The sequence below is a fragment of the Trichosurus vulpecula genome, chromosome 2 (genome assembly GCF_011100635.1).
Source record: "Trichosurus vulpecula isolate mTriVul1 chromosome 2, mTriVul1.pri, whole genome shotgun sequence".
Lineage (NCBI taxonomy): Eukaryota > Metazoa > Chordata > Mammalia > Diprotodontia > Phalangeridae > Trichosurus > Trichosurus vulpecula.
In genome coordinates, this window is record NC_050574.1 from 438,990,059 (window position 1) to 439,016,580 (window position 26,522).

The window sequence follows — 26,522 nt, forward strand, 5'->3', positions numbered from 1 at the left end:
AATGGGATAACATATGTAATGTAAAGCTACTGTTATTATTAATTATCTCTGTGCCTCTTCAATATATATCTTCCATTTTGATAAATGGGGCAGCTAGGTAGCACAGTAGATATAGTGCCAGGCTTGGAGTGAGGAAGACCTGAGTTCAAATCTAGCCTCAGACACCTCCTACCTGCGTGACTCTGGGCACATCATTTCACCCTGTTTGTCTGTTTCCTCATCTTATGAGCTGGAGAAGGAAATGGCAAATCACTCCAGCATCTTTGCCAAGAAAACCTCAAGTGGGTGTCATGAAGAGTCAGACCCAACTGAAACGACTTAATAGCAGCAACAACCCACCTAACTCCTCATCTAACACTTCTCCCGCTACACCATGTTATCTACCACATTGGAAAAACCAGAATTTTTTGACAGATGGTATTCAATGCTATTGTAGTACAAAGAGAATAGAGTCTGGGCAGAGAGGTAGTGATTGAATTGATGCAGAAGTGTAAGAAACTGCTTACTCATAACATGCTATGTTTTCTCTCATCCACTAACTCATACTACTATATGTAAATGGTACAGTTTTAAGGTCCTAATAGCCTCCATACAAGAATAGAAAGTTCTTAGAGTGAAATAAACAAGTCCACAGCCAAAGCATCAGATTGCACCTGTCACATGCACAATGGGAGACAAGATGCTTAAATGACAGCTTGGTCAAAAAAGATCTCAAGGTTTTGATGGATTGAAACACAAGTCAGTAAACATTTATGTGCCAACTCAGTACCATGCACTGTGCCAAGTAAACACTGTGGCACTGCAAATTCAATAAGGATTAATATTGTGACATAGGCTTCACAATAAGGACTTAAGAAATGTTTTTTCATTAATTCATTCATTCATTCATTCATGGTAGCCCAAAAGCTAATGCTGAGTCTGCATTAATCAAATTTCAGTGAAGAGAATGATATAGGTGATTATTCTACTCTCTTTTCCTATCATTAGACCACATGTGGAATATTATGTTCAGTTCTGGGAACTAAATTTAGGAAGGATATTGACAAGATGGAAAGTTTTCAGAGGAAGGAGACCAATCTGGTATGAAGACTGGAAAATATGTTATTGAAGGAAGTAGGCATGTTAAGCTTAGAAAAGAAAAACTTAGAGAGGGTTATGAGAACTGGCTTCAGGTGTGTTATGTTGGAATGGGATTAGCCTTGTTCTGCTCAACCTCAAAGGACAGAACTGGAAATAATTGGTAGAAATTGCAGAGGCAGATTTGGGCTCCAATAAGGATAAACTTATTACCAATGTGAGTTATGCAAAAAATGGAATGGGCTGCCCCAGGTGGTAAAGAGTTCCCTCTTCAGAGTAGGATTTCAAGTGAAGGCTGGATAATTACATGTTAAGAATATTGTAAAAGAGATTCTTGGTCACGTATAGGTTAGATTAAATGGCCCCTGACATCTCACCTAATTATACGAAAGTTGAGCAATAATTATCAGTCACTAGAGACTGGGCACAAACCAATGCTATTGATTATCCTGTTGATTTTGGAGCTAAACTATTCCCATCTCTTGAAGAACTGCAAACAGTTGTCCCTTTGTGCCTGGAGTTTATGCTTGCCTACACTAAGTTTTGGTTTCAAACAATAAATTGGTACAAAGCTTCTTAAATGTAGTAATTTAATTTGTCAATGACATAGTTCCTACCAACTACCAGAGCCCACCTAAAAAACTGGATGAAAGAGCCAAGTCATAACATTCGTTAAATTTGTATCTTTTCTTTTAATTAGATAATCCCAAGAAGAAAAAGGAAAGCAATTTTACCTTAGCAAATGGTTGCCCTGTAAACTGTGCTAACTGAAATTGCTGATTTATTTTATTTTTAACTTACTGAATAAAACAAACATTTCCATAACATAGTATAATAAAAAAATGACTGCACCTGAAACTGCCAAACCATCATATACAACTTGCTCTTCCTTTATTTTATTTTTTTAAATTTATTTTTAGTTTTCAACATTCATTTCCACAAGATTTCGAGTTACAAATTTTCTCCCCATCTCTACCCTCCCCCCTACCACAAGATGTCATATATTCTGATTGCCCCCTTCCCCAGTCTGCCCTCCCTTCTATCACCCCACTCTCCCCCGCTCCCATACCTTTTCCCTTTACTTTCTTGTAGGGCAAGATAGATTTCTATGCCCCATTGCCTGTATATATTATTTCCCAGCTGCATGCAAAACGAATTTTTTAACATTTGTTTTTAGAACTTTGAGTTCCAAATTCTCTCCCTTCTTCCCTCTGCACTCATCCTCCTTGAGCAGGCAAGCAATTCAATATAGGTTATACATGTATTGTTATGCAAAACACTTCCATAATAGTCATGTTGTGAAACACTAACTATATTTCCCTCCAACCTATCCTGTCCCCCTTTCCATGTAACTACTGGGAGGACTCCCTCTCCACAACTACCACAGGTTCTGCCACACCAGCATTCCTCCTTCCGCAAGAGCCCCGACCAGGACTGCAACCCAGATCCAAGCAGGGCAAAGCAAGAGAACTCTGGCTCAGCACCAGAAAAGAGATCCCTGCACTCCCGCTCTGATCAGCCATCTGATCACCCCCACCCTCTATGGATGGGGAGATATGGAAGCAGTCACAGCTACCTCTGCCTCCTGGAGACTGGGGCTAGACCACACACTTCTCTCACCCAGGTCCAACAGTTTTCCCCCTGGACTGCTCTGGTGTCTTTTCTATTCCTTTTAAATAAATAAAGTTGTCATGTAAATTTCTTTTTTTTGCCCTTCCCTCCTTGCCCTTCACTGTAGAGATGCCTAGCATCAGACACAAATATATATGTGTATATATGTGTGTGTATATATATACACACACACACACACACACACACACACATATGTATGTATATATATGCATGCATACATAAAATTATTCTATACATACTTCTATTTATCAGTTCTTTCTCTAGATGCAGATAGCATCTTTTTTTACCACTACTAACTCTATTTCCAAACATGATTAGGGAAAAAGGAAAAGAACCTATGTCTTCTAAAATGTTTATAGAAGCTCTCTTTGTGGTGGCAAAAAAGACTGGAAATTGCAGGGATGCCCATCAGTTGGGGAATGGCTGATGTTTTCTGAACCAGATTCAGTCTCAATAAATAATATTATTCAGCAGTAACAGATGAATCATTGGCAACAGAGAAGTGAGGAAATCACCTTCTGGATTATAGTGCTTCAAGCGAAAATCATTGTTTAACCACACTGAAAATTAAGACTTAATTAGGCTGTGATGTTTTATTCATGAACAAAATCCTAAAAAACTACATGTTAACAAGAGGTGGATATATAGCAGTACTAAAAATGAATGATACCCTGGAGGACCATAAATATTAAAGGGATCATCGCCAGAGGACTGAGGGGGATACATGTTCATCAAAGGGACCGTTTATTTAAAAACTTTTAGGGACAAGAATAAATATCTCTCATGTCTCAAGGTGGTCTCAATAGCACAATGCAGTATGTCACCAGATGGTACAAAGTTATATGCGTGGTATTGCAGATTTAATTCTTTTAGTTAGATAATTGTCCAATGATGAGCTGCCCTATAATTTCCCCTTCTTGGGTGCTTCCATTCTCTTTATGAAACATCCAGGTGGCCCAGTGAATAGAGTGCTCGACCTGGAGTCAGAAAGGCTAGAGCTCAAATCTGGCCTCAGATACCTAGCAAATCACTTAACCTCTGCCTGCTTCAATTTCCTTAACTTTAAATTGGGGATAATAATAGCACCTACACAGGAGAGTTGTTGTAAGGACCAAATGAGATAATATTTTTAAAGTGCAGAGCTCATAGTAGGCACTTAATAAATCTTTCCTATTTTTCTCTTAAGGTGTTATATTAGCATTCCCCACTGGAAGAGGCCCCAACTTCCTGGTATACCAGTTTTCCATTAAATTTCCTACTAAAACATGCAATATAGCCTTAAAATTGGAGGAAATTAATAGTTTAAATTCTTATTATATAAAGAAACTTTTAAATATTTCTTGTTAAAATTAGTAAATTACCTATGTTAGATGCAAAGTTCTCCCCAATTAAGAGATAAAGAAGCTAAGTCACTTAAGTTAAATCAGCATTTCTCAAAGCGTGATCTGGATACCTTTAGGAGTCCCTGAGACTCTTTTAGGATATCTATGAGGTAAAAAATGTTTTCATAAAAATATTAAATTTTAACATGCTAAATATTGATAGATATAACCTACATAAATAAGCTCTTTGGGGTGCTCAGTAATTTTTAAGGGACCAAAGTATTTGAAGACTGCTGTATCAAATAATTATTTAGCATGGCAGGTGATAGGGAAGGAAGAGATAGCAGAGTGAAGGAGAACTTGGAAGCTTTCAAGTCTTGTGACTAATTCCAGAAATGATTCCTGCTTACAGAAATGTATTTGGAACATAAGCTAAGAAAAAGAGAAATGAAGTAGGAGGGGGGAACACCCAGAACTCCAGACCAATTGTCCAATTCTGAGAGCTCTTACAAACATCAGATATTTACTGTCATAAAGCCTTCTATGGAGAAGAGCCATCAGACCTCAAAATAGATTATAGTTAAACTAATATTTAGAAATCTTTGGAGTCAAACTGTCCAAAGAAACTGTTCTTTTGTAATCGAGATAAAAAAAAACAAACAAACCCAAATCACTCACCTAAGCTTCAAATTCCCTCACTTAGAGGACAGAAATTTCAGGGCAATGGAAGAGCTCTGAGTCCAAAGAGCTCTTTCAATACTGACAGTACTAGGCCAATGAACAGGGACAAAGTGCAGCATGTTGTTTACATCAGAGCCCTGGTGCCCATCTTAAGTCCTACAACAATTCCTGGTAGAGTTGGAATATCACTGCTGAGATTGGTTACTAAGTCACTTTTTCATCCATCAACAGTACTTTTACTAAGAACTAAGAAAAAGACCCTCTAATCCTTATTTTTACAAGTACAAAATGAGAATAACAGGTCATTTGCGAGTTTATTGACTTTTGCCAAGAATATGTAATCTACTGTCACCTCTTTTTTATAGATAATATTCTAGAAAAACATCCAGGGTAAGGCAAAAAACCATAAAAATTTAAAAACTAGATACAAATTATAATTAAATCTAAACAAGGGGACTTAAAATCAGAGTGGACAGTTAATTATATCTTTTTATTGGGAGGTAGTGATTGATGTTCAGTGAATCTCATGATCCATGTATCCAATTCTACGCTCCCATTTTTCAGATGAAGAAACTGAATGCCCAAAGAGTGTCAGATGGGGATTTGAATGCAGCCCTCATTCTGATTGGCTGACTCTTTCTATTGAACTACAATGTTCAATAATTTTTTTTAAAATGATGATTATGTCTTGTTGCTGGATAAACATTGAAGTAGAGTTGAAATGTTTATAAAAATCTAAATCTGAAATGGAAAAATATATTTATTTAAAAATTAGTAAATATTTACCCCATACCATCACTTATGGTTGCTTTTTATTTCTTATCATACGAAATTGTTTCTTATGAATGTTCTGATATTTGGTCTACATGCTAGTATCACCCATTATTTCAAATATTTAAATAACTTATTTAATTATATGTGTACATATTGTATTATATATATTTAATACAATATTTAAAATAATATATTTAAAAGTCTCTCAGGTATCTTTGAAATATAAATTGTTGAGCAAAATACTGTGATATGTTTAGCCAGCTTTAAAAAAATCACAAGATGCTCTTCAGTTGTCTGTAAGGTGCTCGGTTCTTCTTCGGAAGCTAAGGCTGCGTTGTGGTGACCCCTCACTTCAGCCGGCGACTAGCACCACTACAAACGAGTCTCCTCGTCCATCCGCTGAAATGGCCGTCTCCGAGCTCGCTTGCATCTACTCCGCCCTCATCCTTCACGACGATGAGGTTACGGTCACGGAGGATAAAATCAATGCCCTCATTAAAGCAGCAGGTGTAAATGTTGAACCATTCTGGCCTGGATTATTTGCAAAGGCCCTGTCCAATGTAAACATTGCAAGCCTCATCTGCAATGTAGGAGTTGGTGGACCTGCCCCAGCAGCTGGTGGTGCTCCCCCTGCTGGAGGGGCTGCTCCTGCTAGCACAGCTGCCCCAGCTGAGGAGAAGAAGAAAGAGGAAGCAAAAAAGGAAGAATCCGAGGAGTCCGATGATGACATGGGCTTTGGTCTGTTTGACTAGATAATTTTTTGTAACATTAAATAAAAAGCTTGACTCAAAAAAAAAATCACAAGATACAACATAACTTCTGGTATAAAACTAAAGGAAATGAACAAACTGAATTTCAAACATATTTCTGAGATTTTTCAACTATTATTTGGTTAAACAACACTTTTATTAAGTAGGTGTTGACCCTAAGCTTATGCCTTCTCTCTATAGAGTCAAGACCCCATCTAATTCCCACTAAGGAATATTAATGAAATGAAATTTTAAAATGTACTTAAGTGATACAGAGATAGAGAAGAATACGAGGGAACATCATATGGCCCTTCTAAGTAGAAATGTAGAAGGTTTAGAATTTCTCAGAGGTGGATCTGAACTTACCTTGACATGGTGGATGAGACGTTCTACTTCATTCACTTTGTAGGTCTCCAATCCCAGCTCTTTAGCTAATCTTAATATACGATTCTGGGTTGGCCCAACATAGGCTCCTCCAAGGTCCACATATTTAACATGTTTATTCTGGTTTTCCAATAAAAAATAAAAAATATATATTACTGAAAATAACAAACAGAAGAAACTAATCAGCATGCTGAAATTTAATACTTTACCCCACTTATTATTACTTTGAGTGCATCTTTGAAATACTTCGGGTTAATGTGCCTATTTCCTCTGTTTTTATTTATTTGAAAATTTTCAATATCATCAAATATTGTTGCTTTTTGCTGTTCCTTATGGTCATTCTCTCTATACATATATAAATAAAATACTCAAATATATAAATGTGCAATGTAAAGGCACCAATATATTATATGTATACATAAAAGCTTATTTAGTATAAAATCTAAAAATCCCTGTACAGTGTGTATATAATTATATATAATTATAGACACACACATATATGAGAAAAGCTATTATCTCATTTAGACAACCAATTTCTGAATAAAAAGATTGCTTAAAATGAATCACATGGTCTATTGCATTCACTTTTTTTGGACAGCTATACACTGAATCTGGATTACTGTCTTATTTTAAATAAGACATGAAATATTATGAATTCTCTTTGTTCAGTTCTTCAACTTAGTTTAGAGAAAGTACCTAATCATTTGGACACCAACAAGAAAAGCAAGGAATAAAATTAAACAAAATTCAAACCACTCAGAGTATAGTTTGCTAGTCATTTGGAAAGTCTTAGCTGGACAGGGAAGGTACAATTATAATTTAGCTTGTTAAATATCTCCACATCCTTAACAGTTCGAAATTGATAATTGTTTTTATTCAGCTACTAAAGAATAACCCTCTAAGAATTAGAGGTGATTGACAATATTAAGGGAGACTTCACAAGATGGTATGCTTCCTCTTTAAGTATTGTTCAAGAAGAGGTTGGGTAACCATTTGGCTGAGCTGCTATAAAAGAGATTTCTGCAATTAGAGGAAGATGGACTAAATATCCTCCAAATTCTTCATTTATTAGACATTTATTCAACATTTGTTAAGATATCTACTCTGTGCAAAGCACTGTATTAGGTGCAGTGAGAAATGCAAATGCATATAAAACATGTTCCTGTCTCCAAAAAGCTTATAATCCAATAAACTTGATTTTTAAAATGTATACAAACAGCTCAAACAAAAAGCAAAATGAGATTAATGCAATAGAAAGGAATAAAATAAGTGCTATGAGACTTCAGAGGAGGGAGACACTGCTTTTGACTGGGAAATTGAGAAAATGTTTGAAAACAAGCTCATTCCAAGCAGGGATTGTTTCATTCCTTGTACTTGTATCCCCAGAGCCTAACATAGTGTGGGCATATATAATAAGCACTTAATACATAATTGCTGATTTATTGATGGAGAAGTTATCATATGATGGGGGTTTTGAAGACTGGTCGAACTTTGATGGGTAGAAACACAATTCAGAAATAGGAAATGCAATATCTATTACATGTCAAATAAATGATCTAAACTAAGAACTGTACAGAAGAAGGGCTCAGTTATAGCTGTGTTGAGGGATGGTATCATGGAAGTTAGAGTTTAGCTTGGATACGATAAAAGGTATGCTTTAGCTAGAGCGAGAGTTTCATAAGTAGGAATGACAGGGCATTCATGGCAGAGAGAACAACCTAAATAAACTTATGGAAGTGAGAAAGCACAATATCACAGTTAGGAGATGGTGAGGTACACAGATTGGCTGGGGCATAGTGTTGATAAGGTAGGTTAAGAACAAATTGTGGAGGGAATTCGAATGCCAAACTAAAGGGCTGAAATTTTACTAGGTGGTAAATGAAAAGGCAAGGAAGGCTGCTGAGCAGGGAAGCATCTTGATCAAAGAAAGACTTTGTGAATATGAATTCTTGCTTGAATTACTGTGAGCTCTGGAACTGCCTCAATCTCTAAAGAACTCACAAATCTTGGGCAGAAACCATTAAAGCTGAAATATTAACTAACCAAAAAAAAAAATGAAAATGCTATTATAACCCTCCAATATTTTTTGACACAAGGAAGGGAGGGGAGGTTCTTTTCTAACCTGCCCATCTCAAGTCATACTTACTCTTACGGTAAAGGTTCTTCCACCTACTCGATCCCTGGCCTCCAGCACTACAACACTCTGTCCAGAATCGTGAAGCAACTTGGCTGCTGCCATACCTGAATGAGAAATGAGAGCAGAACCATCAGATACAAATATTCTAAAATCCCGCGATTATTCTAGAGTACATTATCACAGTTTCCAGATCTTTTCTGTTTCACACTAACTAGTAAATCTGATGGTGTCAAGACCTCCTAAACAAATAAATGAAACAGTTCACTAAGTGAATGGATATTTCTAATAAGAAAAAAGATCAAAAAACATTTCACATCTGCTAAAGAGTCAATTGTATAATCCTAGGTCTGACTGTACAAATTAAAGCTTAGCTGAACCCAAGGTGATTGTTCTAAGAAATGTGCTGAACACAACATACAAAACCAGTTAATGATTATGGTAATATATTATTTATGCATATACATTAATCTAACAAAATGTATAAATAATATTTACTTATATGATATATATATTATTTATATAGCCTATATAAATATAAACATAATATCAATATATGAAAAATAAATGTGTATATTATTTTTATATATTACATTAATATTATCTCTATACAATATAGATACAAAAATATTTGATGATACTCTATGTGTGTACATAGACTAGGTCTTTGCCACCATAAGAGCACATAGAGAGGTTGATATTTTTGTAAAATATATATAGACACTACCATAGTCAGTAAGTGTTCAAAGATAAATACTCCAGAGCCCATATCACATTGTTCAATATAATCTACATTAAAGCTTTCACTCTGACCCCCTAAATTCCTCTTCCCTGATTTGTGGAATCTGTCCACATAAAGGAACACTGACTTTCTTAACTTTTCATACTCTTGGATGAGATTTCTAAGGAAAACCTTAATTAATAAATTTTATCATTTAACAAAATGCATTTTATTTAATTTGTAAATTTGATTAATAGTCCTTTAATTTGGAAAAAAACATCTTGAGAAAAATGCTGCGAAAAGGCTTAATCAAAGTAGCCTGCAGATGACAGGTCCCGAGCCATCTTATAATAGTGAGAAAAGGCAACCGAAAGAACTTTCATCTATTTTTGCTACTGCACAATGAAATGCAATAAGTTGGACTAATTATTGGACTAATAAATGAAAAATAGTTGGGTAATAAATCTGTTAGTCTTAGCTAAAGAAAATGACCTCTGATTGTCTTTTGTAGAAAGTGCAATTTGAACAATCTGAGGCCCCAGTAGCATGAAAAATCATTCAACAGGAGAGAAATAAATTATCTAAGGCATTCCCATTGGAAAACATTTCTACTTTCATCAATGAACTCACCACCTAACTTCACACTTCTTCACTATGAAGAACAGCAATTAAAACAGGCACTTTTCAACTTCTTTTAATCTACTTGTTTCTAATTTACATTTTGTTTTCGATCTTTATCTGGTAGTTAGCTAATAATCCAACTTAGTGTAAAATTAGAGAACTTTTCAAAGTTATAATGAAAACATTAGTCAGCTAACTGGTTCCAGTAGATTTTTATTCTTTTCTTTTAACAAGGCAAATATTTTTAGAAATATAGAGTTTTCCTTTCGGAAACATGTCTGATTTGGCTCTTTTGTTTTTCTATTTACTTGAGCGTTCTATTTACTCTGTCCCTGGGTGTTAAACCATTAAATAAAAAATAAAGTCTAGAACTCATATAGAGAACTGAGTGCCAAAAGGAACATCTGAACCACACCCCCATAACATGTGCGGAAGCTGAAAATGCAAAAATGAAAGTATATGAATGAGAAAATTTAGGAGGTAGGTAGCTGGAAAATTGGCCCAGGGCTTACCAATTCATCTCTCAGGGCTCTTAAATTTTAAAAACTTTGATTCAGGAATGGTAAATAATTCAATGAAGTTCTAGTTATTGCATTCTCAGCTGAGCAAATAAAATGACACAAATACAAAATGGCATTACTCTGTTACCAATAAACTCTATCTCTTTGGCAACAGCAGCACAAATGATAAGCCCAGGATATCCTCCTAACTGCTCTTTAAAAGAAATGTTATTCTGAATTTGAAAAACATGAACTGAGCATTTTATGTACAAAGAATAACAAAAAAAGATTACACATGAAACAGTAAATCACCACTATGTCTAGGTTATTTCTTCTTCAAAAGTTTATAATAAATTTACTTCATTAGTTTCAAAGATGTCCTCCTCATCTTTATTTTTTCCTGAATCTTCTCTTCTCTTCTAGGTGCTCTTTTAAATGCTTCACTGAAATTTCTTTGTTCTTTTTTTTTTGTGGGGGGCGGTGTGAATCAAAATCACAAGCCCCTCTACACTCTCTTAACTCCCCCCCTTTTTTAACTAAAAAATCCTCCCTTGTAACACATAAGCATAATCAAAACAAATCCATACATTGGCCATGTTTGAAAAATGTATACTTTATACTTTATCTCTAATTTATTACCTTTCTACCAAGAAGTGAGAAGCATGCTTCATTATTTCTTTGGAGAAATGGTTAGTCAGTGTTCATGTCTTTTTTTGCAATGTTGTAGTCATTATATAAATTATTCTCCTCGTTCTGCTCACTACATTCTGAATCAGGTCATAAAAGTCTTCACATTTCTCTAGATATATCCCTTCACTGATTTCTTATGGAAAAAAATATTGTTACATTAATATAGCATAATTTGTTCAGACATTACCTAATTTATGGGTATCCACATTGTTTCTAGTTCCTTAACATTATGAAAAGAACCACAATAACTATTTTTGTGCTTTTCCTCTTTATTTTATCTCTCTGAAGTATATGCCTAGTAGACATTGGGTCAAAAGGCATACGTGGTCTAGTTTACTTTTTGGGAATAGATGCAAAATGCTTTTGAGATGAGGTGGACCACTTCCCAACTCCACCAACCATGCCTATCTGTGCCGGTCTTTCCACATTCCCTCCAAGAATTGTTCTTTTAATTTTTGTGAGGCAGAGTTGGAGGTATTTGAATTTGCATTTAGTGATTTGGAAGATCTTTTCACACTGATGTTTGTTCATAGCTTACTTTTCTTTTCAGAACTGCTTTTTCATATCTGTTGACCACTTGTTTATTGGGAAATGGTTCTTGTCCCTATGTACAACATTTGAAACAGTTCCCTATCTAGCTTGGATAACAGACTTTTATCAAGGAAGCTTGATACAAAGGTTTTTCCCCATTAACAGTTTCCCTTCTGGTTTTTAGCTTCATTAATTTCCATTGTGCAAAAGATTTTCAAATTTTCAAGCCACCAAGGAACATTTACTAAGTATCTACTACATGCCAGGAATTGTGGTAAGTTCTGGGAATACACACAAAAAAAGCAAAAACACTCCCTCTTCTCAAGGAACTCAGTCTGATGGAAAAGCTATATGCAGACAACTATACACATACAAGGAATGTACAAGATAAACTGGATAATCTCAGAGGAAAGGCACTATTTTTATCAGCATTCTAATCATTTTATTTGCATAATTCCAAATTGCTTTCCAAAATAATTCACAGTTTTACCAAGGGCATAGAGGGAAGGAGAAGTACTGCCCCTAAAACTTCAGTTGCCACGGCAATGTCAGAAATAGATAAAGGACTGTGGGGGTAGCGCGAGGCTGGTACACAGGCTTTTTCAGAAAGGAGTAAGACAGAGAAAGACAAGGTAGAAAAATGGAAAACATAGGAAGAGTCTATCTGTGCACACTGGTCTGCCCTTGAAGAAAGGCACTGTTATTAAAGGTGGCTGGGAAAGACTTCATGCAGAAGGTGGTATTTTAGCTGAGATTTGAAAAAAAGAGGTGTTGATGAGAGAGAACTGTAGGCATGAGGGACAGCCAGCGAAAATGCCCAGAATAGGGAAATGGATTATCCTGTCTGGAGGAAATCAAGGAGGTCAATGTCACTGCATCACAGAGTATGCAGAGGGGAGTAAGTTGTAGGAAGACAAGAAAGGCAGGAGGGGTTAAGGTTGAAGGTACCAGGGAGCTTCTAGAGTTGATTGAATAAAAGGGATAATATGGTCAAACCTGCACTTTAGGGACACAGACTTGAGAGCTGAGTGGAGGGGGATAGACTGGAGTGAGGAGAGACTAGCAAGGAGACCAATCAGAAGACTATTTCAGTAGTCCAAGTGTAAGTTGAGAAGAACATGTGCCACAGTGATGCCAGTTTCAGAGGAGAGAAGGAGGCATATGAAGGAGATATCAAGAAGGCAGAATCAACAGAACTTGGCAATAGATTGAATATGGGGGATGAGAGAGAATGAGAGTGGATGACAGGATGACACCTTGTTTCAACAATCCGGCTAGCAGCTTCTGTGGGGGTGTAAGATCCGCCCACAGCCAGCACCCAGAAAGCTGCCAACAGCACAGGTTCTTTTGATCTGCTTAACTAAGGAAAGCAAGGTTAAGGGGTTGGCAAGCTTACTTTAATTCAGCACACAAATATCATTTACTTATTTCAGGGGAAAAAGCCAGCACACTGAACTTCAGAGCAAAATACAAACAAATTACATCAACAGACAGACCCAATACAATTCATAGTTACCAATATCTAGGTTCAGCCCGGGAGCTCAGAACAAGGGCTGGCCCAGAGTCATGTGCGCCACCACTGCTGCGGCAAAGAGCTCCAAAGAACAGACAGCCAACCCCTGGTTTTTATATCTTTTTCAGCGTCAGGGGTGAGTCACACATGCAACTCACCCACATGACCTAGAATCGTCACAAAGAGGTGGACTTAAACCCAGTGGTCTAAAAGCCTCTGGTGTCCCAGACATGTAAACTAGGCCCTCCCTGGAGTTAGCCTCACCTTGGGCCCCACTTTAGTTGCCAATCCACACCCACATAGGTTTTACACCTAATAGGGGTTTGGGCCTGGGGCTTAGCACTTAGTAAGACTCAATGAAATATGTTGAATTACTCAGAGCAAACAAAAGCCAAACTCTTCAAGGGCACTTGTTGAACTAAGTGCTAAGGAGCCCATTTTGCTTACCAACAGCAGGGTGACTGAGAGGATGGTGACATCTTCTACAATAACAGGAAAGGGGGGAAGGTTTTGGGGAAAAAAGAGAATTATTTCAGTTTTGGATATGTTGAGCTGTCTATGCAACATTCATCTCAAGATATTCAATAGGTAGGTGGAGATGTAAGATTTGGAGATAAGGAGAGACAGAACTAAGCAAATGGAATCATCTGCCAAGAAGTAATAAATGAATCCATGGGAGCTAATTAGGTCACCAAATGAAACAGTATAGAGGGAAAGGGAAAAGGTCCCAGGACAGAACCTGTGGGACACCCACAGCTACTGGGTGTGACTTGGATGAAGATTCAGCAAAGGAGAAAGTCAGACAAGTAGGAGGAGAACCAGGAGTCATGAAAACCTAGAAAGAAGAAAGTATCAAAATAATGGTGACAGACAGTGTCACAAAATGCAGAGGAGCCAAGAAGAAAAAAAGAGTGAAAAGGCTCATTAGATTTGGTGATAAGAAGATCACTGGTAACAAGAGACAGCATTTTTTAATTGCATGATGAATTTGAAAGTCAGACTACAGAGAATGAGAGAACAAGAAAATCAGAAGAGGAAAGGAAGTTGAGGTGTCAATTAGAGATGGCCTTCTGAAGGAGTTTAACCATGAAAGGGAAGAGAGAGATAGCATGATAGTTAAGATCGAGATATCAGGTGAGGGGTTTATGTCCACTTTGTTTTTTGCCCACTGTCCATAATTTCTCTTCCTTTGCTTCTCTAATTTGTTTATGACACGATAATTTATATCTAGGTCTTGTATCCATTTAGTCCTTATTGTGGCGGAAGATCTGAGATTCGGAGTAAATCTAATTTCTGTCATATTGCTTTCCAATTTTCCCAGATTTTGGCAAATAAAGAGCCTTTATCCTATAGATGTAAAAAGGTCATGCTTCAAGGGATGTGTTTACCATCTTTTGCCTCACAGGTTCATGGCTTTAGAGCAGAAAGGGAGATAACAACGCCCTCATTTTACAAAGGAGGGAACAGCCCCCAGAGGTGAAGTGACATCCCAGGACACACAAATAATGAATAGCAGAGCCACAATTTCATCTTTATTTCTCTTGCTCCCATCCAATGGTCTTTCCATCAAATTCTTCAGTTTATAGAACTGAAGACTTTGAGAAGTAATCACATATACCCTAAGCAGTTGATTGTATGGAGTAGCTAAGTGGGGCAGTGGAGAGAATGCCAGTCCTGAGATCAGGAGGACCTGAGTTCAAATGCAGCTCAGACACTTACTAGCTGTGCGACCCTGGGCAAATCACTAAACCCTGTTTGCCTCAGTTTCCTCATCTGTAAAATGAAATGGCAAACCACTCCAGTATCTTTGCCAGGAAAATCCCAAGCGGGGTCATGACTGAAATGACTCAAGAACCAGTGATCAAAAAGCTACTGAAATCCCATGATAATAACATGACTCAAACAAACAAAACACAAGACAAATGTTATAAAATGGCTGGTTTTTGTTTTTTAAGTTTCTTTGAGAACTCTCCAGGTCACAGGATAGGTTTGCAGTAGGAGAGCTATCCCAGGTTCAAGGGACTCTGTGTCTATGTCTATACCTCCAAAACTCACTTCCTTTCCTCTACTCATTTCTCAGCTCTCTACAATCTGGCTTCTGAGCTTCATCACTCAGCTGAAACTATTATGTCTGTAGTCATCGATGATTTCTTAATTGTCCAATCTGATGATTTTTTCACTCCTCATCTTTCTTAATTTCTGTTTGACCATCGTTTCCTGCATCTTCTCTCTTCTCCAACTCTGATCTCCTAGTTCTCACCTGAATGACTATACCTTCATCATCTCCTTTGCTGGATCATCATGCATAGTACACCTCCTAATTGTGGGTATACCCCAAGTTGCCATCCAGGACCCCAGTCTTTTTTCCCTGCATTCTGTCACTTAGTGACCACATTAGCTCCTCTGAGCTCAATTACTACCCCCACTCAGATTGCTCTGAGTATATACATCCAGCTGGAGTCTCTCTTTTGGGCTCTGGGGATACATCATCATGGGGCAGCTAGGTGGCACAGTGAAAAGAGTACCAGGTTTGGAGTGAGGAAGACTCCTCTTCCTGAGTTCAAATTTAGCCTTAGAAACTAGCTGTGTGACCCTGGCCAAGTCAGTTAACCCTACCTGCCTCAGTTTCATCATCTGTAAAATGAGCTAAAGAAGGAAATGGTAAATAACTTCAGCATCCTGGCCAAAAAAACCTCATAGCCAAGTCATGAAAAGTCAGACCCGACTGAACAACAACCTATCAACAACAGGACATCATCGATTGCCTTTTTGGATATTTTGAAATGTGTGTCCAGTGGGCATCAAAAAACAAGTGTAAAACACAATTTACTATCCTTCCCCTCAAACCCACCCCTCTTCAACACTTCCCTATTACTATTGTGGATATCACTATCCTTTCAGAGATTGCACATGGATAACCTATATTGGATTGCTTACCATCTGGGGGTAGGGAGGAGAGGGAAGGAGGAATAGAATTTGGAACTCAAAACCTTAAAAACAACAAAAAACGTTTAACAAATTGTTTTATAATGTAACTGGGGAAAATAAATATTACTTTAAAGAAAGAAAATAACCTCTTTATTTGTTATGCTGACTCAAGGCTCATTCTACTCAAGTCTCCCCTTTATACCGATGTTGAAATGATGTTCCTAAGTCTGACCATATCTCTCTTCCACTTAATAAACAACAGTTACTTTATGCCAATAGGAACAAATATCATCTTCTCTGTAGGGAATTAAAGTCATTCACAATCTGGCTCCAACGTAAATTCTAACTCTATGACACACGACTCCCCTTCATACACTCCACAGTCCAGTCAAATTGCCCTTCTTAATGTACACCATAACTGACACTGCATTGCCCATCTCCCTGCTGTTGTCCTGGCTGCCTCCATACCTAAAACTAACTCTTCTTTGTTCCCTTATTTCTCTTCTAATTTCTAATTAGTTTTTCAAGACTTAGTTCAAGTGTGACCTTCAGGAAGTCCTTCCTGATCCCCTAGATACTTGTACCCAAATAATCTTTTATGTACCTGTTTTGGAGATGTAAATACATGGACATATTCCCTATGATAGAAGGTAAGCTCCTAAACGTCAGGGACACTCTCATTTTTGACTTTCCATCACTTAGCACAGTGCTTGGTACATCGTACTTGCTAACAAATGCTTGAGGTTTGATTCATTGTTTGCTAAAGGCAGTTGGTGGCACAGTGGATAGAACTCTAGCCCTGGAATCAAGGAGGTGTGAGTTGAAATCTGGATTCAGACACTAGCCACATGGTCCTGGACAAGTCACTTAACTTCTGTTTGTCTCAGTTTCCTCAACTGTAAAATAGGGATAATAAGAGAACCTAATCCCCACTGTTGTTATGAGAATCAAATGAGACAATATTTGTTGAAAGCACTTAGCACAGTAGCTATCGCCTTCCCTTCTCCCCTAGTAAGACATATTCAAATCTCTCCTTAAAGAAAAGCATACTAAGAAGTTGTTTCTTGAAAGAGAACAATGGAATTGTATGTCATACATGCACACCATAAAAAACAACCCATAAATGTTTGTTGCTTCCATAAGTCTTAGCGCCCAATGATTCTGGCTTTACTCTGGGTAAGACAACATCAGAGACAGAAGCTGTCTAACAGATCTGGATAGAAAATGCATAGGTAAATGGAAGGTGAAAGGTCAGGGGAGGAGGTCCTTTAAAAAGTCTCTTCCTCAGCTACAAAAATATCAAAATTGAAGTACAGTGGGTTTGAAAGGAATTAGTCTGTCTCATACGTCAACTACAAAGAGCTCTTTGCTTCATCAGTAAATTTTGCCCATATTGAAAGCTGAATTTTTTTAAAGGATGCCAACTTATTTATTTTGAAAACATGATGAAACCAACCCTATTTTAAAAACTCCAAGTAGTTTTCCTTTCAGAAGCTTGCATAGTTTATTTCAAAGCTGCCAAAGGGAAGAAATGAAGTAAAATCTCCAATGACTCTCACAAGCACCTTGACATTTCTACTACAACAGAAATCATAAAATGTGTCCCTCCTTGTTATGAATTATAGGCAAAACAGGGAATTGCACTTGCCCATCATCACTTTTGAGATTTCTTCTCAAGTAATGGCTTTATGAAGCCAGCGGCCTTCATTTCAAAAATCCAAAAAGCTTTGATATAAAAAAAGGTTTTTTTTGTTTTTAAGAGTAATTCAATAAGAGTAATTCAAAATGGATACATGACCTAGATATAGATATATTACAAAAAAATTTAAAGAACATGAAACATATTATTTATCAGACTTATGAATAGGCGAACAACTAATGAATGAACAAGAAATAGAGAACAGAGGTATAAAATAGATAATTTTGATTATATTAGATTAAAAAGTTTTTGTTACAAATAAAACAAATGTAGCCAAGATCAGAAGGAAAGCAGAAAATTGGGGAAAAATATTTGTAGACAGTTTCTCAGATAATGGTCTCATATCTCAGATAAAGAACTTTATCAAATCTATATCTATAAGTCTATATGCATCTATATCTATAAGTCATTTATAAGTCATTCCCCAATTGATAAATGGTGAAAGGATACAAAGAGGCAGTTTTTAGATAGGGAAATCAAAATAATTTATAATCATATGAAAATGATTAAAGGTATTATTGATTTGAGAAATGTAAGTTAAAACAACCTTGAGATAGCATTTTATGTCTATCAGATTGGATAAAATTATTGAAGGGGAAAATAACAAATGTTGGAGGGGATGTGGAAACATTGGGACCACTAATTCATTGTTGGTGGAATTGTGAACTAATCCCCCCTTTTTGGGGAGCAATCTGGAGTTATGTCCAAAGAGTTATTAAATGGCCTATATCTATACCCTTTGACCCAGAAATACCACTACTAGGTCTATTGCCAAAGATGATTAGGGGAAAAGGAAAAGAACTCATATGTTCTAAAATATTTATAGCAGCTTCCTTTGTGGTAATAAAGAACTGGAAATTGCAGGGATGCCCATCAATTGGAGAATGGCTGAACATGTTGTGGTACATGATTGTGATGGAATCCTACTGCACTATGAGAAATAATGAGCTCGATGATCTTAGAAAAACTCTTGGAAAGACTTACATGAAATAATGAAGAGCAAAATGAGCAGAACCAAGAGAAAGTTGTATATAGTAACAGCGATATTATTTTAAGAACAACTTTGAGCGACGGGGTCATTTTTGCTATTATAAATGCTCAAATTAACCCCACGGGGCATATGAAGGAAGGTGCTATCTGCGTCCAGAGAAAGAACTGATAAATAGAAGTATGTATAGAATGATATCATATAAATATATATATATGTACATATATCTATACATATTTGTGTCAAATGGTAGTCCATCTCTAGGGTGAGAGGGGAGGGGAAAAAGGAGAATAAAAAATGTACATGATAACTTTAATATATATTTAAAATGAATAGTAAGTTATACATAATAGATTTGGAGTTTCATGTGCAAACATCCTTTATTATTATGATTACATTATGCTATGGAAATGCTTGTTTTATTCCATAAATTAAAAACAATTTTTTTTAAAAAAGAGTCTCAGATAGAACAAGGACCACCATAATATGAAACCAAACCTTTAGTTTGTGTTACTATGTGGAAGTCAGATGTCAAAAGCTGAGCTCTCTTATATGGAAAAAAGAGAAAAAACAGTGAACTAACGAAACTGTCTTCTGAGTGAGAAGAATCTTTTCAGCTCCTCAGTGACCCGCATCAGTAGAAAGAATTCTGAGGAAATAAGAAATCCTTAGATATTGTTGAATATATATTTACTAGCTATATGATTATGGACTGACTAGTCGTCATTTAGCCTCAGACTCAGGCAACTCCCTAAGAATATAAATTGAAACCATATTGTCATCTGTGTTGGTGAAAGGAGTTTTTACCCTGGGGGTTCCCATCAGTCCTTGGTATATTGTAGGCTACTTGCTTATCCTTTTAAGTCATGCATATATTAAAATCTACCCCATGCTTCAAAATACTAGGTCACATTTCTATAGCCCTTTATAGTTAAGAAAGAACTTTCTCCTATGCAATAGAATTACCTCAAATTTACAGGTAATTAAACTGAAGCTTGTGGGTAGCCACATGTCTTGTGTCAGTGGCAGAGTCAGCCCTCAAACCCACCCAGGGACCCTGACCCTCAGTCCAATTCTCTTCCTACTGTACTATACCACAATGCTGCCAATTCAGAGACTGGTAGAGTAGCTGATCAATGGGATTTTTTTGAACCTAAAGAGTAGAGTGTTTAAATATAGAAAATCTCTCTGTGGAACTTCAATGATTATAATTTTTTATCTTTTTTTAATCTTAATTTTTAATCTTACCTAGTTTTTCTAAGGGTGGGACAAAGGAAGTTGAGGAAATCAAGGCAGATAAAGGTTAAGTGATTCGCCCAGGGTCACACGGTTGGTAAGTACAGGAAGCTGGGTTTTAATCGAGGCTTTCCTGACCCTAGGACCAGCTCTCCATTCATTGTACCACCTAGCTGCCTCTAGGTAGCAAAGCAATTTATGATTAAACCACCCACTTCCCCCTCTGTGTTTCCAGCCTTACTGCAATATTGATAATTTGCAGACAAAATGTGGAATTATGTTATTCACGATAAAACTGCATAATAGAAAAGTCAGATACCAAGCTCCCTTGGGAGCAGAACAGTCTCTGTTCTTCCCAATCTTCTAAAGGGATTAACATCTAAAATATAAATACTAATGACAAGGCACACAGGATTACGTGGAGCTTTGCTGAAACCTCAAGCTGCGGGAAGACTTTTGCTCTGATCAAGTTGACTGAGGGTAAAAAAACAGCCAGCTTTCATTAAGTTACTATAGCAACCTGATACCCAGATGCAGCTACCTCGAGATACTAAAATGAGATTGCTTTCTAGTAGGATTCAGGCTATGCTTAAACCATAAAAAATTGTTATTCCCCCCAATATTACGTGTAAACAACTGTATTTTATTGAAATAATAGCAATCATCACAATTCTTTCTAAAAAATGCTCCAGCCTTTATCCTTGCCATTTCATCGTTTGCACATACTTGAATATCGCCTGCACTTTGCAGCAGTTTTAGGTAAAATAGCTTTCCCCTTACTTTACCATGGGCTCTGAAGACAAAAGAAGGAAAGAATGAATATGAAAACATGAAGCTTTTTCCAGGTTGGGCGTCTGGGCATCATTACTCCCCCTTTACATGTGTGCAATAGATACGCAGCAAAGCTTTCCGTTTGACACATCTATTCAACAAATACTTTTGTGAAATATATAATGAAGAATATGGCAGGATATACTGTTCTCTGAAATGTGGCTTTGAAGATTAAGGAAAGCAGTTGTCTTAATTGCTCGAGGAAATATTTTTTAGAAAGGAAGCATAATTATCAATATCATCAAAGTAGAATAGAAAATTAGTCACTTTCCCTCCAAGCAAAAGATTGGGTTTCTGCCCTAGAATATGTTTGTTCTAGCCAGTGATGATTAAGTACAAAGCAGGGAGAGAAAGCAGATTCTTAAAAGACAGAATTCCTATCAGATAAGCTGCAGCATAATGCTGAGAAAATTACTGGGGATGGGGGTGGGGAAGAGAGGAAGAGAGAGAGAGAGAGACAGAGAGAGAGAGAGAGACAGAGAGAGACAGAGACACAAAGAGACAGAGGGAGAGACAGAGACACAGAGACACAAAGACACAGAGACAGAGGGAGAGACAGAGAGACAGAAACAGAGAGATAGGAAAACAGAGAGAGAGTGACAGGGGGAGACAGAGAGGGAGAGAGACAGAGAGAGAGAGCGACAGAGACAGATACAGACAGAGAGACAGAGAGAGAGACAGGGAAAGAGAGACAGAGAGCAGAGATGGACAGGGACAGAGAGCAGAGAGAAAGACAGACAGAGACAGACAGACACAGAGACAGAGAGACAGACAGAGAGAGAGAGAGACAGAGAGAGAGAGACAGAGACAGAGAGACAGAAACAGAGAGACAGAGAGAGACAGAGACAGAGAGACAGGAAAACAGAGAGAGAGTGACAGTCAGAGGGAGAGAGACTGAGACAGTGACAGAGACAGATACAGACAGAGAGACAGGGAGGGAGGGAGGGGGAGAGGAAGGGGGAGAGAGAGACAGAGAGAGAGAGCAGAGACAGACAGAGACAGAGAGCAGAGAGAAAGGCAGACACAGACAGACAGACACAGACAGACAGAGAGAGAGAGGGATGGAGAGAAAGAGGCAGAGAGACAGGGAGATAGAGAGGCAGAGACACACAGAGGCAGGGGGAGAGACAGAGAGAAAGAGGCAGAAAGAGAGATAGACAGAAAGGCAGAGACAGAGAGAGAACAGAGAGAAACAAAGCTAGAGAGAACCCAACAAAGGAAGCAGCAAACCAAGACTGTCCATCTAGGCAACTAAGTTCAAGGCAAAAATGCTTCAAGGGGCTATCTTACTCCCTGTCTTCTGGCTTATCTAATAAATTTGAGGATCCTGGGCCAGTAGCCTTATCAGCTCACCCTTTATAACAACTTTATGAAAATGCATAGGTAGATAGGTCATGGCCAAAAAAAATCAACCAAACACACAAAAACCAAAGTAGGAGGAATAATTTTTGGGGGCAGAAGGGAGAGGACAGGGAAGGGAGATAGTGCAATAAATGAATGAGGCTAAAATAATGTGATTTGTCAGAGGGGGATGGTCTGATCTTTGCGTCAGGACATCTGGGCTTCATGTCTGGGTTCTGATGCTAACTAGCTGTATGATTGTGGGTAAAAGTGCCTTCGCTTCTCTGGAACTGAGTTTTTTCCTCTGTGAAGTGAGGGGATCCTCATTTAATATAATCTCTAATCCAAGGTCTTTTCCAACTCTTACTTCTGTGATTAATCTAAATTATGGATGAAGGAAACCTTTTATTTAGGAGGGGAGCTGAAATCTGAAGAGACAGTTTGGTGCAATGAATATGGAGCTACACTTCAAGTCAGAAAGGGCTGGGTACCACCATTACTGCTTCAGACATCTGCTCTCCATGTTACCATGGTTAAGTCACTTAACATCTCTGAACCTTAGCTTCCTCATCTGTAAAACTGGAATAAGACATTTTTACCTTACCTATCTCATGAGCTTCTCGTGAGGTTCACTCAAGAAAATGTATTATTTGCTGAGCAAACTTCAAAATTGTTTCTTAAGTGTTAATGATGATGATTGGTGGTGATGATGGTGATGATGGTGATGATGATGATGATGAAGATGACAATGCAGGTGGTGGTGGTAGGCTGACCACAAGGCAATTGATTGCTTCAGACAATCAGGAAAACAAGTTTCTTAATTAAAGGTGCATATGAGTGGGGGGGGTCTATTTACGGTCTTGTGGATATTAAATAGATCCAATGGATTCTTTTATGCCTGCCCGCACAAAAGAGTCTAACCAAAGTGTTGACATTTTAGCCAACATTATAATCAATCAGTTAACACATTTCTTCCAGCACTTACTGTGTAACTGTATGGCACAGTGGATAAAGCCGCAGACTTGTAGTCAGTAAGACCATCCACAGCCTTCCTTAAACACATTGTAGTTGTGTAACCCTGGGCAAGTCACTTAACTTCTCCTATCCCCAGTTTCTTTATTTGTAAAATAATATACATAGGGACAGAGGTAGAAGATGAAGTCATGTGTAAGGAACAGCAAATAAGCCAGTATAGCTGGAATGTCAAGTAAATGGAGGTGAATAAAGTATAAAACTGGATAGGCAGGAAGAGACCAGGGACATAAGGAAAGTTTTAAATGTCAGCCCTGGAGGGTCACTAGGGAGTCAATGGATTTTACTGAGTAGGTGGTGGTGTTTGTCTTTAGTTCTTGAAGGGGGCAAATGATATGAGGAGGGTGATGTCTTGACTTGCAAGTGAAATGATTTAAGTGAGGGAGGGCTGGGCAAAGTCATCAGCCTCACTCTCTCCTCCAGGGTTATGTGAGTCCAGTGTCAAGACATAGGTCAGGACAGTTAGAGATAACCCTAGATGCAGTGGGAGACGTTGCCCTTTTTAAGCTAAGGTCTCAGTTTGTCTGAGGCAACCCCCATTCAGTGACTTAAGACCAGGTAAGAAATGATGCAAAAGAAAACCTAGCTTGTCTACTCAAAAAAAAATTCAAATTGGGAGGGGAAGATCCTCAGGGTTTCTGGCCAGAAAGTCTTGGTTTCTAGCCAGTAAGTCTTGGGCTGGGTACGTAGGTTTTATGGGCAGACCAACAGTTTAAGGAAAATCACTTTGGCAGCTATGTGGAGAGCAGATTGGAGCAGGAAGAGACATGAGGCAGGAAAAACAATTGGATGGCTATTACAACAGTCTAGATGGAAGGCCATGAGGACTCAAACTAGGGTGGTGGTTGTACAGATAGAGAGAAGAGGACATACAAGAGATATGTGGGTGAACTTTTAGAATCTTGAGTCTTTAGTCTTTGTATAGCATTGGAAATCATAGGACTTAGGAGTAAACAAAAAGTAATTAGTAGCAGCAAGAGTTTGTGAATGATCCATTAAGTAGATTGGGGCGGGGAGCCTGAGGCCTCAAGGTCATATGTGGCCTCCAGGTCCTCAAGTGATGCCCTTTGACTTAATCCAAACTTCATAGAACAAATCCCCTTTTAATAAAAGGATTTGTTCTGTAAAACTTGGACCCAGTCAAAAGGCTGCATCCAAGGACCTAGAAGGCCACATGTGGCCTCAAGGCTGCAGGTTCCCCACCCTTGAACTAGATAATCAATGAAATGTTCAAATTAGTGTATTAAGAAATCATCTGTAGTCGAGAGCACTGCATGACCTGCTAATATCAAACCAAAATTATTTCATTCAAATCCCAGGAATTGCAGGATGGCTAAAAGCTCATTTTTTCATTAAGTAAGAAAACTATTAGTGTGATTTTTCCAACTCACCCAGAAGCAAACTATAATTTCATATATGTATGTGTATGTGTGTCTCACTATCTTTCGATGAGAGAATAAAATAGAAAGTTATTTATGTGCATGTATGTATGTATGTATGTGCATGTATGTATGTATCCGTATATATATATTTCCCATTATGTTAGGTATCGTTAAATACTTGCCAGCTTTCCAATAAAATTGTTGTGATAATTCAACAAACATTTAAGTATCTACTGTGTACAGAATACTGTGCTAAGTTGCTTCATAGTTTTGTTAGAAAGGAATCTCTTAGGTCCTGTGGTACCAACATTTTACAGTTGATGAAACTAAAGCCAAGGAGGTTAAGTGAGTTGCCTAAACTCACAATGGTGGTCAGTGGGAGAGATGAGACTTGAATCAAGGTTCTCTAACTGCAGACCCAACGTTCTTTTCTATTGCACTATGGAGCCTCCGTGGGAGGAAGATACGATATTTAAATGATGCACACGTCCTGCCCTCATGAAATGTATATACCTTATAGGTATATAAGGCTATAAATAGGCTATAAATGCAAATAATCAGGATATGTAAAAATATAAGATAATTGCGTTAGAAACTCTCCAAAGGGAGAATTTTAGTTCCAATAAATGGGGACAAGATAGACTTCATACTGGGGGGATCTATCACTTTCTGCCTCTGTAGTTGGAGGAGGGAGGATGAGAACATGAGTAATCTAAATGCCTAAAATCCATATAAATCATCAGCATTCATATATATCACAAACAAAACCTTGCAAGAAGAGATGATAAGAGATACCCATGTTTAAAATAATTCTTGTAGTATACCTGCCAAAATAAACCCAGGAACCATATAAATGAAATTATAAATATCTTTTTATACAAATAAAATCAGATTTAAGTAACTGGAGAAATGTTAATTGTTCATTGATAGGCAGGGCCAATATAATAAAAGTGACAATTTTATCTAGTTCATATATTCAATGACATCCCAATTAAATTACTAAAAAACATTTTACCAAATTAAAAAAATTACAAAATTCATTTGGAAGAACAAAAAGTCAAGAATATCAAAGAAAATAATCAAAAAAATTGTAAAGAAAGGTTTAGCAGTACCTGATCTTAAACTATATTATAAAGCTGTAATTACCAAAACTATCTGGTATTGGCTAAGAAACAAAATACTTATCAGACTTAGTGACAGGTGAATAATTTATGAATAAATAATAAAGAGCAAAGTATGAAATGGATAATTTTCATTACATTAAATTTAAAAATTTTGTACCAATAAAACAAATGTAGCCAAGATCAGAAGGAAAATAGAAAATCTGGGAAAAAATATAGACAGTTTCTCAGATAAAGATCTCATATAACAACTTTGTCAAATTTACAAGAATATGAATGATTCCCTAATTAATAAATGGTCAAAGGATACAAGGAACTAGTTTCCAATGAAGAAATCAAAACAATTTATAGTCATATAAAAATGTTCTAAATTCTTATTGATAAGAGAAATGCAAATCAAAACAACTTTGAGATATCATTTTATACCTATCAGACTGGCTAAAATGATTGAAGGGAAAACTGTCAAATATTGGAAGAGATGTGGAAAAATTGGGACCACTAATTCACTGTTGATCCAGCCATTTTAGAGAATTATACCCAAAGATTTATTAAATTTCCTATAGGAAATTTCCTTTTGACCCAGTAATACTACTACTAGGTCTATTTCCAAAGATGATTAGGGAAAAACGAAAAGA

At 37.2% G+C, this 26,522-nt stretch overlaps 2 protein-coding genes across 2 annotated transcripts in view; one reads left to right on the forward strand and one right to left on the reverse strand.

Moving 5' to 3' along the window:
* Nucleotides 1–26,522, reverse strand: part of LOC118836143 (amine oxidase [flavin-containing] B) — a 152,594-nt gene that overhangs the window by 77,107 nt on the left and 48,965 nt on the right. The window contains exons 2-3 of the mRNA XM_036743496.1: nt 8,766–8,860; nt 6,602–6,739 (exon numbers count right to left, since the gene is read on the reverse strand). Coding sequence (XP_036599391.1) covers nt 6,602–6,739; nt 8,766–8,860 — 233 coding nt within the window. The remainder of the gene's footprint in view (nt 1–6,601; nt 6,740–8,765; nt 8,861–26,522) is intronic.
* On the forward strand, nt 5,841–6,272 carry LOC118836144 (60S acidic ribosomal protein P1-like). The gene has a single exon (XM_036743497.1). It carries the CDS (start codon nt 5,891–5,893, stop codon nt 6,236–6,238), a length of 348 nt encoding a protein of 115 aa, XP_036599392.1. The 5' UTR covers nt 5,841–5,890; the 3' UTR covers nt 6,239–6,272.

What these genes read in the sequence shown, in the direction of transcription:
- LOC118836144 (XM_036743497.1), top strand. Translation starts at nt 5,891, where the DNA reads ATGGCCGTCTCCGAGCTCGCTTGCATCTACTCCGCCCTCATCCTTCAC.